The 13862-nt window shown below is 49.6% G+C and overlaps 1 protein-coding gene across 7 annotated transcripts in view; it reads right to left on the reverse strand.

The window, feature by feature from the left end:
* The window catches only part of TTBK2 (tau tubulin kinase 2), a 195799-nt gene that overhangs the window by 45347 nt on the left and 136590 nt on the right, over window positions 1-13862 (reverse strand). For all 7 annotated transcript variants that reach the window (XM_039536222.1, XM_039536218.1, XM_039536219.1 and 4 more), the window contains 2 exons: window positions 12440-12532; window positions 10563-10688 (listed from right to left, as the gene is read on the reverse strand). In XM_039536222.1, coding sequence (XP_039392156.1) covers window positions 10563-10688; window positions 12440-12532 — 219 coding nt within the window. The remainder of the gene's footprint in view (window positions 1-10562; window positions 10689-12439; window positions 12533-13862) is intronic.

Here is a 13862-nt window from a genome sequence, read left to right on the forward strand (position 1 = left end):
CTTTGAGAACTCACAGAGGATGAATGAGATCCTACAGGAATGGAGATGGGCAAATATAGTACCTATCTTTAAAATTGGGAACAAAGAGGCACCAGGGAATTATAGATCAGTCAGACACACTTCAATACAAATTATTATGCAATCTGTTGGTAAGCACCTAAAGGATAACAGGGTTATAAGTAATAGCCAATATGGATTTGTCAAGAACAAATCATGCCAAACCAACTTAATTTCCTTCTCTAACGGGGTTAATATCCTTTAAAAAAAACCAAATGCACAACTACAACATGGGGAATAAATGACTAGACAGTAGACTGGTGAAAAGGATCTGCGGGCTATAGCGGATCACAAATTGAATATGAGTCAACAATGTTATGCAGTTGCAAAAATAGCTAATATAATTCTGGGGTGTATTAACAGGAGTCAAGTATCAGAGGGGTAGCCGTGTTAGTCTGGATCTGTAAAAGCAGCAAAGAGTCCTGTGGCACCTTATAGACTAACAGATGTATTGGAGCATGAGCTTTCGTCGGTGAATGCATCCTACGAAGTGGGTATTCACCCACGAAAGCTCATGCTCCAATACATCTGTTAGTCTATAAGGTGCCACAGGACTCTTTGCTGCATTAACAGGAGTGTCGAATGTAAGAAATTGGAGATAATTGTTTCACTGTACTCGGCAGCTGTGAGGATTCAGTTGGAGTACTGTGTACAGTTTTGGGTACGACACTTTAAAAACGATGTGGTCAAACTGAAGCAAGTCCAGAGGAGAGCAATAAAAATGATCAAACGTTTAAAAATCCTGACCTCAGAGGAAAGGTTAAAAAAAACTTGAAAAAAGAAGACTGATGGGGGACCTGATAACAATCTTCAAATATATTAAGGGCTGTTATAAAGAGAATGGTGATCAATTGTCCTCCATGTCCATTAATCTGCAGCAAGGAAGATTTAGGTTAGATATCACGAAAAGCTTTCTAACAATAAGGATGGTTAAGTACTGGAACTGGTTACCAAGAGAGTTTGTGGAATGTCCATCAAAGGTTTTTAAGAACAACTTAGGCAAACACCTGTTAGGGATAGTCTAGATATACTTGTTCCTGTCTCAGCATGGGGGGGAAGGACTAGGTAACCTCTTGAGATTCCTTCCAGTTCTACATTTCTGTGATTCTATAAATAAACAACAAAGAACCAGGACACAAATCTGCATCACCAAACGTACTTTTACAACTGACACTAATTCAGGTAATCCAGGTATTGAATGGGCATGGAAAGTACAATACTCTCTTACCCCTAAAGGTATGGCCATCCAGTTCATAGTTATGGCACATGGGCAGGGTGGTGTAGGGAAGGTTGCACTGTAGCTGTAAAAATTCTATGAATAATCAAACAACATTAGTCTACAGGACTGTCATGGCTTTGCCTTGGAAGAGGTAAAATCTATAAACGTATCACTTTAATCTCTTATTGAGTTTCCGTGTCTACAACAGGGTGGGCCATATAAAGAAAGGTGGGGGTGGTGTACATACAGCAGACCTACACAGAAAGAAAGACAGAAAGAAAGATGCACTGGCGAATGAGGAACTTGATATCACTTGATATTTCCAGTTCTTATTTAAAATCCTAGATCTTGATTTATCTGTTAATGTTAGGAAGCCAAGTAATCAATAAGAATTAAAAAAGCAGCTGGCATTATGCTATGCAGCTTGATCAGCAATCTCGATGGCAGATAAAGGAAGTTGGTTTCCAGCAGAAGAAACAGTTTTACTGTAAATAATAGCTAAAAGGCTGCAGTGAGAAAGAAACATATTTCCCAGACAAAACTCCACAGAAAAATGTTGATGGCATTGGTCTCCTAGAGACAGACACAGCAAAGGTATAAGATAAATATAACAGAATAAACTGATAAACAGATGCAATAACAGAGCTTCAGTTGCTGCTGTTTTCTTCCTTCTTAGAATAAACAGTGATACATTAGTGGCCATCTAATCAGGTCGGCTTTGATTTGTCTGAATATGCTCTGTGAAAACAAGAGAACCAATGCACAATTTACTGATGTTACACATAAATAGTCTCTACTTTGGAACTGCACACGTATGAATATGGAACAGTATGAAAGAAAATTTTTCCAGAGGAAAGCTAATTAGTTTCACATGCCCAAACATAATTTAATGGTGATGATAAATATTCTTATCTGTAGTCTTCTGGAAGTTGTAATTCCAGAATTAGTTAATATAAGGCACTTATTCAGATTCATTCTCTGCAGTGTATGACCCAGCCAGTACATGGAATATCATTATCTACAAATCAAACAAGTCTATTTGAAAGGCCAGCAGGAAGGGGTTTACTGACGCTTAATTAGATCTTGATAGTTTTCCCACATCCTAGATAAAGGGTGGAGAAAGTGTGTGGAGGGGGTGGGAAGAAGGGGTTGGTCTCTTCTATTGCCATAGAACAAAATATGGAAATTTACAACAGAGTACAATTATTGTAGTCACACTTCTTGTCCTCCATTTTAAACCTATGAAGGAACCAGGGACTCAATCCTGCTCCCACTCAGGTCAGTGACAAAACTCCAATTGCCTTCAATCAATTAAAGGAAATGTTTACATCAGTGCCCATCTTGGTACATCCAGACCTGGCAAAACCCTTTGTTGTTGAAGCAGACACTTCCAACTATGTGATCAGAGCAGTTTTGTAAAGCAGCACAGGATCTATCACTGCATTTTATTCCCGGAAACTGACTCCCATTGAGAAAAAAAGACGGTTACTCACCTGTAGTAACTGGTGTTCTTCGAGATGTGTTGCTCCTATCCATTCCATGTAGGTGTGCGCGCTGCGCGTGCACGGCTCTTCGGAAGATTTTTACCCTAGCAACTCCGGCGGGCCGGCTGGGCGCCCCCTGGAGTGGCGCCGCTATAGCGCAGGATATATACCCCAGCCGGCCCGTCCGCTCCTCAGTTCCTTCTTGCCGGCTACTCCGACAGTGGGGAAGGAGGGCGGGTCTGGAATGGATAGGAGCAACACATCTCAAAGAACACCAGTTACTACAGGTGAGTAACCGTCTTTTCTTCTTCGAGTGATTGCTCCTATGCATTCCATGTAGGTGACTCCCAAGCTTTACCTAGGCGGTGGGGTCGGAGGTAGATGTCGCAGAATGCAAACTGCTAAGCCAAAGGCTGCATCAGCTCTGGACTGTTGGACCAAAGAGGCAATGGTCTGGATAGAGGACCAGGTAGTAGCACGACACAGCCCCTGGAAGGGTATTGGAGCCAGGAAGGCAGCAGAGAAGCCTGAGCCCTGGTGGAATGTGCAGTAAGGTGGCGCTATGGAACATGGGCCAAAACACAGGAGGTGCGTATGCACAACATCATTGAAGATGAAATCCTCTAGGAGGAGACAGGTATGCCCTTCGTCCGGTATGCCGGTACGATGAAGGTTTTGGGGGCGTTACAAGCGGGCTCTGCCTGCTAGATATAGGTTGCAGACGCCCTACGGATGTCAAAAGGAGGGCAATTGTTGCTCTCCACCGGAAGGAAGATATCCTGGTAGATATAAAAGGCAGACACCTCCGTAGGGAGGCAGGTCGGACGTGGTAATAACTGCCCTTGTCCTTGAGGAACACAGTATTTCAAGGAGCATGTTGACATTGGCTCGAATAGGGCAGTCGTAAAACTGGGCCGAACCAGAATGAAGAGCCAGGTTTATGGCGGGGCCCCACTGGGGGGGCGTAGAAACGCTCCCAGCCCTGAGGAACCAGATGGGATGGAGCGGGACCTCGGCGGGAGAAACATCGCGCGTTTCGGAGCAGTATGAGAAACGCTTCCACGCGGCCAGATACTTGAACCGAATGGACGATTGACTACCACCCCGGAGAATCTCGCAGAACCGAGGCCGAACAACGTAACTCGGATCGGTTTAGCCACGCCGGAGTCCTGCTGTGAGGTGCCGGGATTACAAGACCGGGTGGTGAAGGTTGTCGTGATTCCGCGTCATGGGGTCTGTGCCAAGAGGGTTGCTACCGACAGGTGTAGCAACATGGTGTGCCAGCGCTGCCCAGGTTACACTGGAGCGATCCCGATCAGGGGTGCTCTGTCCCTGCGGAGTTTGAGCAGGACCTCGTGAACCAGCGGGGACAGTGGACAGCGTACGGCAGATGGCTGATCCACGGCCTCAGGAAATCCTCCAAGACCGAGCCTGGGGAGAGGCCTTGGAGCGAGAGTCTCCCTCTCCCTTTCCGGTCTCGCGAGAGCGAGGAGGGCTATGCGGGGGAAGACCCACTTCTGGAAACGGAATAGATAAAGACGGGAGGAAACCACCACTTGTGAGACAGGAATTATCTGCTGAGACGATCCGCCAGCTGAATCGCCTGGTACACAAGGCAGACTGCTCTCAGCTCTCGGACATTGATGTGGAAGGCCAGGTCTTGCGCTGACCGAAGGCCGTGAGTGCGAAACTACACCAGGTGCGCACCCAGCCGAGAGATGGGCTGTCTGTCATGAGGGACCCTGAGGGGTGAATGAAACAGCAACCCCGGATACACCGGGGAGGACGCCGACTCCCGGTTGAGGGAGCCTAGGCTGCTCGGGGGGAACGAGACGACCACGAGTATGCCACCTCTGCCCGGGTGGCACACCCAGGTGAGCCACGATTGAAGTGAACAGAGGCGAAGCCTGGTATGTTTGGCTGCAAACGTATAGACAGCCATGTGACTCAGGAAACCGAGGCAAAGGCGAGCCCAAGCTGGCGGGAAGGTCCGTCGACCTTGTACAATTGTTACCCTCGCCTGAAACCAAGGCTGATGAAAGCAGGCTCTGGCGAGTCTGGAGTCCGGGGCGGTCCCAATGAATTCCTTTCCCTGTATGGGAATCAGAGTGGATTTTACTATTGATTATCCGGCCTAGACACAGGAATAGGTTCGTGTCGATGCCCATATGACTGGTACTTTGGGCCTGGGGGTTCTTGGAATGAGCCACTCGTCTAGACACGGAGAACGTGTATCAGACGGTGGTGAAGAAAGATGGCGACTACAGCCATGCACCTTGAATACCCCTGGGCTGCATAGAGGCCAACCGGGAGGGCCGTATACTGGGAACAACGATGGTAGGCCCCAAACCGAGGGTACCTGCTGTGTGGAAGAGAAAAGGCAACGTGAAAAACACGTGCCCTTCATATCGAGGGCGGCGTACCAGCCTCCGGGATCCCAGGATGGGATGACGGTCGGCCTGGGTACCATGTGGAACTCATCTGCATCGTGACCTGTTGAGTTCCTGCAGGCCTAGGATAGGTCTGAGACCTCCCTTCGCTTAGGGGAATAGGTTTCGCCCTTAGGCACCTCCTGTATAGCTCCGATGAGGAGGAGCGTCCGCACCTCTTGCCAGAGGAATCGCTCGTAAGAGGGGTCCTTAGGAGGGGCGAGGATGGGAAGGCTTTGCCCCATTGGTGGTCAGAAGGACCCTAATTCTGGCTCCTTTGGGGTGCGGATTGGTAGCCACGACCGTGTAAGCCACGCCCGCTGGCCATGTCCCGACCTTGTCAAGGCGTAGGGTAAGAGCGGAGGTTGGGGACGGAAACGTCGGCGCTGAATCACCGGCATGTGCATGCCGAGAGAGAGCAAAGTGACCCTGCTGCCCTTTAGGTTCTACAGCCTAGGGCCAGCGTTGTCAGAGAACAGGCCTGTGCCATTGAAGGTCAAGATCTTTATAGCGTGCTGCAGCTGTGAGAGAAGGCTCGATAACTGGAGCCCTGAAACGCGCCGCGTGGCAACACCCGAGGCCAGAGTCATGGCAGCGGAGTCAGCTGCGTCCAACGAGGCCTGGAGGGAAGCTCTCTCCAGCTCCGTCTTTTGCTGCAGGAGGGCCTCGAACTCGTGACGGGAGTTCCGAAGAACCGACTCTGAAAAGTTGCCCACCGCCACCCACAGTAGCGGATAAGCAGGGCTTGCTGGTGCGCTACACGAAGGTGTAGGGCCCCCTCCGGGTACATCGTATGGCCCAGTAAGACCACACGCCCAGCCTCTTTGGATTTAGGGGCTGGTTGCATTTCGATTAGAGGAGGGCCGGAGGGGTATGTTCCTGCCCCCGCCTCATCTGGGGAGGAGGAAGAAGAAAGGCCCGGGACAAGCGGGTCCTGTGTGGGCTCGAGCTCCTGGACAACCTCCTGATCCGGTGGGATCTGGGAGCCTGGTGCCGAACCGGGGGTTGCTCTGTACTGGTCGGACGGGGACGACTAATTGTCACCTCTGGCCCCCAGAGCTCAGAGGGAATGGAGCGAGATGGGATCACCGGTACGCCTCTGGTGCGGTAGTACACCCACGTCGTCCAGACTGACCACTGATAGGTCTCCTGGAAGACCCTGGAGGGCACATCGGAAACAGAGTGCTACGCCTATGAAGTGTCTGCACGGGACGACACTGATGCATGGCTGGATGGCCCTGGGGGAGCAGCAAGCTCTTGGTAGAGTCTCCGTCTGTAACTGACGGCGCTCGATGCGGCACTGGGGATCGGTACCGGTAGACCGACTGGTACCGAGAACGGGACCTGCCACCGAAGCTATGCCGGGCGGTCGACCGAGGGTGTGAGGCTCGATGATCAGGATTGGCCACGAGTGTCCCGGTGCCTGGGGCTTGATCGGTGCTGAGTGTCCCGGACCGGCGAATGGGATGCTGACCGGTGCCGTGAGCACTACTGGTACCAACATGGAGAACGGTGCCTAGACCTAGATCGGTGACGGGACCGAGAACATCTGCGGGACCGTGACCCTGAACGGTGCCGCTGTGCGGTGCCGAGGTAGGTGGCCTGATCAAGGCAGGCTTGCCCATCGACTATGCAACCCCCACCGGCGGTGCCGGGGGTTGAGGCAGCGTAGAAGCTGTCGTTGCAATCAGCCCCCTCGCTGTGGACACTGTCTCCGGCGTGGAGGGAACAGTGAGCTCGACCATAGCTGGCACCACGGATGCAGCTTCAGAGCGAGCTCCACCACGGTCCGTACCGGGGAGCTGTCCAGCACCGGACTCGACGGCTCTTGCCTGGCCGGAGTGAAAGGTGCGGATATTGTCGGTGCCGCGGCAGACATTGGTGCCGGGCGATCCGACTGAGCGTAGCGCTCGGCTGCGGAGCAGGCGGCTCGGATGCAGCTTCCGGGCGAGCTCGACCACGGTGCATACCGGGGAGCTTTCCAGCACCGGACTCAATGGCTCTTGCCTGGCCGGAGTAACTCTTCATCCTCCAGGAGAGAGGTCCATGCCGAGGGTACGTCGGAGTCAGCGACAGTGGTGCCAGGAGGCCTTGGCGGCACCGGCGGTCCGGTGCCGAGGGAGCGCGCCGTGAAAACGAACTAGCGGTCGGCGCCGAGAGCGGAGGAGCAAGAGCTGCCTCCTCAGGAGCTGTTCAAAACGAAAGCCCCGCTCCCCTTTGTTCACGGATTAAGGGCCTCACAAACGCGGCACTTATCTGTGAGGTAAGATCCCTCGAGGCACTTAGGAGAAGATCTCTTGTCGGCAGCGGCTTGTGGCCGGCCGAGCAGTAGAAAACCCTGTGGACCGGGCACCGGACCCGGCCCCGGGTGAGGGGAAGGGGATAAACCCCAACCCCTGTAAAATAAATACACTATTCTACAAACAAACAGGTTTAACTACCACTATAAACAGAACGAGAGAAAACTACGAGTAGCTAGGGAAGTGGAGGACAGCTAAGCTGTGCTCCACTGTTCCAACGGCCGTCACGGGCGGAAAGAAGGAACTGAGGAGCGGACGGGCCGGCTGGGGTATATATCCTGCGCTATAGCGGCGCCACTCCAGGGGGCGCCCAGCCGGCCCGCCGGAGTTGCTAGGGTAAAAATCTTCCGAAGAGCCGTGCACGCGCAGCGCGCACACCTACATGGAATGCATAGGAGCAATCACTCGAAGAAGAACTATAAGATATGTGACAAAGAACTTCTGGCCATAAAGCCTGCTTTTGAAGAATGGTTTCATCACCTTTATACCACACTGCAGGCATATGTGAATTACAAGAACCTAGAAACCCGAGAACAGCAAAAACTCTCAAACAATATCAGATCTGTTGACCCCTTTTTTTCCTCCACGTTTGATTTCACCATGACTATTGCCCAAGTGCCAGGAATGGTAAACCCAACAAGTTGCCTCATAAGAGTAAGTACTGGGAGAAAGGAGATGGGATTCTAGAAGCAGTCACAATCCGGAAACCCTGCCATTTCACCAACATGGTGATAAACAATACAGTAACTTGGGAACTCCCTCCTACTCTTCGATCCATTTGTGGTGAAATTTATGTTGACCGGTAAGGACCTAGCTCCTGACTCGAAATTCTCAGTCAAGAAAAGGAACCTTTTGTTTAAAGACCAGATTTATATTCCAAACAGTCAACCATGCCTAGTGATGCCCTGGCTATGTCATGATTCTCCCCTTGCTGTCCATTTCAGTCACTTGAAAATATTGAGGCTGGTCTCTTGAAATTTCTGGTGGCCAAAACTGCGTTTGTTCATTGAGTCCTACATTAACTCCTGTGACGTGAGCGCTTGAACAAAGACTCCCTATACCAAACCTCTTGGGTGCTTTGATTCCTCTGCCAACTCTGTCTCAACCCTGATTGTCCATCTCCATGAACTTTATCACTGACTTTCCCAATTCCCATTGCCACTCGACCCTGCTAGTTGTTGTCGACCTACTTACAAAAATGTCACATTTCGTGCCATGACTTCAAATTCTCTCTGTGGAGGTAACAGCCTATGCCATTCCAGGGTGCAATCAAGACCAATGAGGGGCTATGTCACCTTTGCCTTGAAACCTGGGGTGCCTCACAATACTTTGCTGCTGTAGCTCCCAATTTAGGCTCCTCAAAAACAGCCAGCGGAGACCCCTGGCTGTCCCTACGCATAGGAGCCGGAAGAGGGACATGCCGCTGCTTCCTGGAGCCATGCCAAGCCATGGCAGGCAGGGAGCCTGCCTTAGCCCTGTTGCGCTGCTGACTGGATTTTTTTAAATGGCCTGACCAGTGCCACCAGGGTCCCTTTTAGACCGGGCATTCCGGTCAAACACTGGTCACCTAGTGTGTAGGGTTTGGATGCAGGGGTGCATTCCGTCATATATCCCAACTGTTTTTCATCTATGTCTTCCAACTCTATGGTCAACTAACATTACATCTGATCAAGGATCACAGTTCATTTCATATTTCTGGAAAGAGTTATTCAAGCTTCTTGTGATGGGGTGACTAATGTACACACACCCTGCAGGGTCTAATGCAGGCCAGATGGGCCAATTAACCCATTAGGTGGCTGATTAAGGAGGCTCAGCTGGGCAGAAATAAGCAGGGCCTAATAAAGCCCAGGAGCTGAGAGGAGAAGAGGTGGCTGGGAAAAGGCAGACATTCCTAGGAGAAAGGGAGGTGTGAGCAGAGGCTGCAGTCACTCCCTGGGAAGAGGGAGGAGGCTTTGGGAACTGGTAGGCCCAGGAAGAATAGGGGAACCAGTGATAGGAAGAAGCCCTGGGATAGAGCAGTGAGGGCAGAGAGAGAAGGCCCAGGCTGCTGAGCTGAGAGTCCCTGGTCTGGGACCTGGAGAAGAGGGCGGGCCTTGGTTCTCCTACCAGGCACTGGCAAATGGCACAGAGGAAGTGAGCAAGAGGACTGCCTACGACTACTGAGGAGTTAATATTCCCCACAAGCAGGGAACATGGATAGTGATACAGCCAGAGGGCTGAGCCATGAAGAGGACGTTATGGTTCCTGAGGCTGCGAGAGGAGCTGCAGATGGACAGAGTGACAGTGTGCAAATGGCGGACGGGGGAGTGTTGGCCTCAAGCTAATCCCCAGAGTACCAGAAGGAGGCACCAGTCCAGCAGTGAGTGGTGCACCCCGTGACATTCCTGAATGTGGAGCTACGTGTCTCCTCATCTTATCACTCCAAGACTGATGGACAGACAGAATGAGTGAACCAAATTCTTGAGTAATACTTCTGTTGCTTTATCAGTTACCACCAGAATGACTGGGTTTCGCTTCTCTCTTTTGCCAAATTTGTGTACAATTACTCCAACCACAGATCAACCCACCAGAGTCCTTTTTACACCAACTACGGTTTCCTCCACCTGTCCATGCCACAAGTCTCCCACATACTTACAGCATCCAACTTAGCTGAACACCTGCACTGCATTTAGGAGGAGTTCAAAGCCCACCTAGAATTGGCCAAAAGAGATTAAAACAGTATGCAGACCTCTGTCTGCAGGGAACCTCTCACATCACAGTTGTAGATAAAATATGGCTCTCCACATGGCACCCTGGCTCTACCCCACCTTCACAAAAACTAGATTACTGATACAGTGGCCTATTGCAGGTCATCCAACAGATCAACGCTGTAGCCTTCAAACTATCTTAGTATCAAACTGCCAAACTTCACACCAAAGTACCTTATGGCCATTAAAATAGCTCTACAGTGGGACAGTCCATAATCATTATTGTCATGGACACAGGATCAGATCAAAGGAAGGATAATTATGATAAAATAAGGCAAAACAATATTATTTAAAAATCTGAAATACAAAAAAGTAAAAACGCTTACCTGGTAATCAGGTTTTGTACAGTAATCTAAATTGGAGATGTGATCTAGAAAGATGTTGAATTCTTGGGGGAGATGTTTCAACATGAGCTTGTGGTCATACCTCTCTTTTATGGAGCCCACTTGCTCCTAGGAACAGTTAGCACAAAAAAGCTTTAGCACACCACCATTCCCAACTGCAGAATATTCACATCATACATCACAGGCATCAAGTGCAATATTTTTGGTCAGAGTTGAAGGGTGTACGAAAAGGAGATTAATCCTTTAGGTTATAGCAGGGCCAGAGATCCTGTCACTGCCTTTAGCACCAATGTAAAATGTCCTTTATACCTCCAACTCAATACAGTAACTCCTCACTTAACCTCCTCCCACTTAACATTGTTTCAAAGTTACGTCACTGCTCCATTAGGGAACATGCTCGTTTAAAGTTGTGCAATGCTCCCTTATAACGTGGTTTGGCTGCCTGCTCTGTCCTCTGCTTGTAAGATTCTCTGGAAGAGCAGAGACTTTACAAGGGAGCATTGCACAAGTTCCTCGTCTTTGCCTCCTTCTCCTCCCTCCCACAGCTTCCCCCGCCACCAAACAGCTGTTTGGCGTCGCTTAGGACTTTCTGGGAGGATGCGGGAGGAGCGGGGAAGTGGCGTGCTCTGGAGAGGAGGTGGAGTGGGGGTGAGAAGTGGTGGGCCTGGAGTGGAGTGGGGACAGGAAGAGATGGGCCTGGAGCATCCCCCGGCAAAGTTGGCACCTGTTCTTCTGGGGGGGAAGCTGCCGCTGCTGCTGCACAAGGTGCTTCCTAGCGTCCGTGCCTGTGTGGGGTAAGCCAGGGGCACCTCCCAACCACAGTACAGTACTGTACAATATATAATGCCTTTTGTCTGCCCCTCAAAAATTTCCTTGGAACCTAACCCTCATTTACACTAAATCTTATGGGAAAATTGGAGTAGTTTAACATCGTTTCACTTTAAGTTGCATTTTTCAGGAACGTAACTACAACATTAAGTGAGGCGCCTAAGTGTGTGTGTGTGTGTGTGTGTGTGTGTGTGTGTGTGTGTGTGTGTGTGTGTGTGTGTGTGTGTGTGTGTGTGTGTGTGTGTGTGTGTGTGTGTTGTTGCTGTTTGACACCACTGATTATAATTGGGCATTACAACTCTACTAGAATCATAGACAGAGATTTAAAAGTTCTATTATGTCATCTACTTCAGTTCACTTCTGATACATAATTACTCCTCAGAGTAGACTTTTTTTAGTATTTTTATTTAGTCCAATATCAATTAGTCTGTGGTTTCCAAAGTCAGAAGAACAGGAGCAGTCCTTTGCGTGGCCCATCTTCATCTACCAAAATAGCTAAGTTAATCAGAAAGTGCTTTTGATTATGCTATACTTTCAAAATCGGTAGAAACAAGTAGTAGACACAGGCCATAAGAGGTTGCGTTTTCTTTGCATACCTCCCATAAGACATCTGCCCAACAGCATGACCACAGATCTACTGGGCTAACTTTGTCTAACAGCAAATACTGAATGTCTGTTTCCAAGATGAAATCTCAAACTATGAAATTTTGTACAAAAGGTTTGTGAAGGCAAAAAGCACTGGTTTCAAAATAGGGCCATGAATTAATGTATGTACATTTATATTTGCCCTCTATAATGAATCTGTAAAAATTGTAAGCTCTGTCTACATTCCCTTGCAAACTAAGACCATTTGTAACACTCCACAGCACTTTATGCCATGACATTAGCACTGTGAAGTGAGAGGGGGAAATCACTAGAAACTGCTCTAAAATATAACATTAGAATTTTATGAACCAATGATTCTTGAGCAGATTTTTCATGAAGGTGTTTATGTGCAATGCCCATCTAAGACACTTATTTCTAGATTTTACCTTGTCTTTTATTTTTCTCCAAGGCAGCTGTCCAACCACAAACTCTACTAACATGTAAAACAGGGACCAGAGGTCATCATGCCTTCCCATTTCCTGTGAAAAAGAAAAGGGATGGAATTTTGTTACTCCTCATAACTGCTGTTCTTTACCTTACTACTATGCAACCAGAGCTAATGGGCTTTGCTAGATCCTATATTGCTCTAGAGCAGGGGTGGGCAAACTACCGCCCAGGGGCTGCATCTGGCCGGCCAGCCATTTTAATCTGGACCTCGAGCTCCTGTTGGGGAATGGGGTCTGGGGCTTGCCCTGCTCCGGTGCTCCAGCTGGGAAGCAGATTCGGGAGCCGCTCTGCATGGCTTCCAGAAGCAGCAGCATTTCCCCCTTCTGGCTCCTACACGTAGGGGCAGCCAGGGGCCTCCACTCCACACGCTGTCCCCACCCCAAGCGCTACCCCCGCAGCTCTCATTGACCAGGAACCGCAGCCAATGGGAGCTGCAGGGGCAGTGCCTGTGGACGGGGCAGCACGCAGCAGAACCACCTGGCCACACTTCCGCATAGGAGCGAGAGGGGGGACATGCCGCTGCTTCCGGGAGCCACTTGAGGTAAGCACTGCCCGGAGCCTGAACCCCTGAAACACCTCTCACACCTCACTCCCTGCCCCAGCCTTCATCCCCCTCCCCCCCTCCAAACCCCTCGGTCCCAGCCCGGAGCACCCTCCTACACCCCAAGCCCCTCATCCCCAGCCCCACCCCAGAGCCCACACCCCCAGCTGAAGCCCTCAGTTCCGCCCCCCCTAGCCCAACCCCCCTGCCCCAGACCGGAGCCCCTTCCCGTGCCCGAATTCATCATTTCTGGCCCTACCCCAGAGCCTGCACCCCTAGCCAGAGTTCTTACCCCCTTCTGCACCCCAACCCCAATTTCATGAGCATTAATGGCCTGCCATACAATTTCCATACCCAGATGTGGCCCTCAGGCCAAAACATTTGCCCACACCTGCTCCAGAGACTTCAACTATTGTATATTCCCAATAAAACTGATTAGAAGAAAAATTGCAAAACATATCTCTATAATACTGCAAATAGGAAAACACTCTCTCCTTTTCTCATCACTTGAGATGGAAGAATAAAAAGCACAGAAAAAATTAGAAGAGGAAGCATGTTAACATATGATTACAGGGATGTACATCATTTTACCGTGAAGTGAAATGTCATCACACTGGCAATAGTAGTTTGTCCAAAATTCTCTAATACCCTGAGATCATGATAAGTGGAATATACTGTAAATATATCACCTGATAATTTCATCTTCCCTGTTATACTCTCTTGTGGTATGATTAAAACAGAGATGGTAATAATTAAAACAACTATTATGATTTCTGCAACCAGAACACCATTATGAAGATAAGACATTCAATTATCTACAA

Source organism: Mauremys reevesii, linkage group 4 (assembly GCF_016161935.1).
Source record: "Mauremys reevesii isolate NIE-2019 linkage group 4, ASM1616193v1, whole genome shotgun sequence".
NCBI classification, from domain to species: domain Eukaryota; kingdom Metazoa; phylum Chordata; order Testudines; family Geoemydidae; genus Mauremys; species Mauremys reevesii.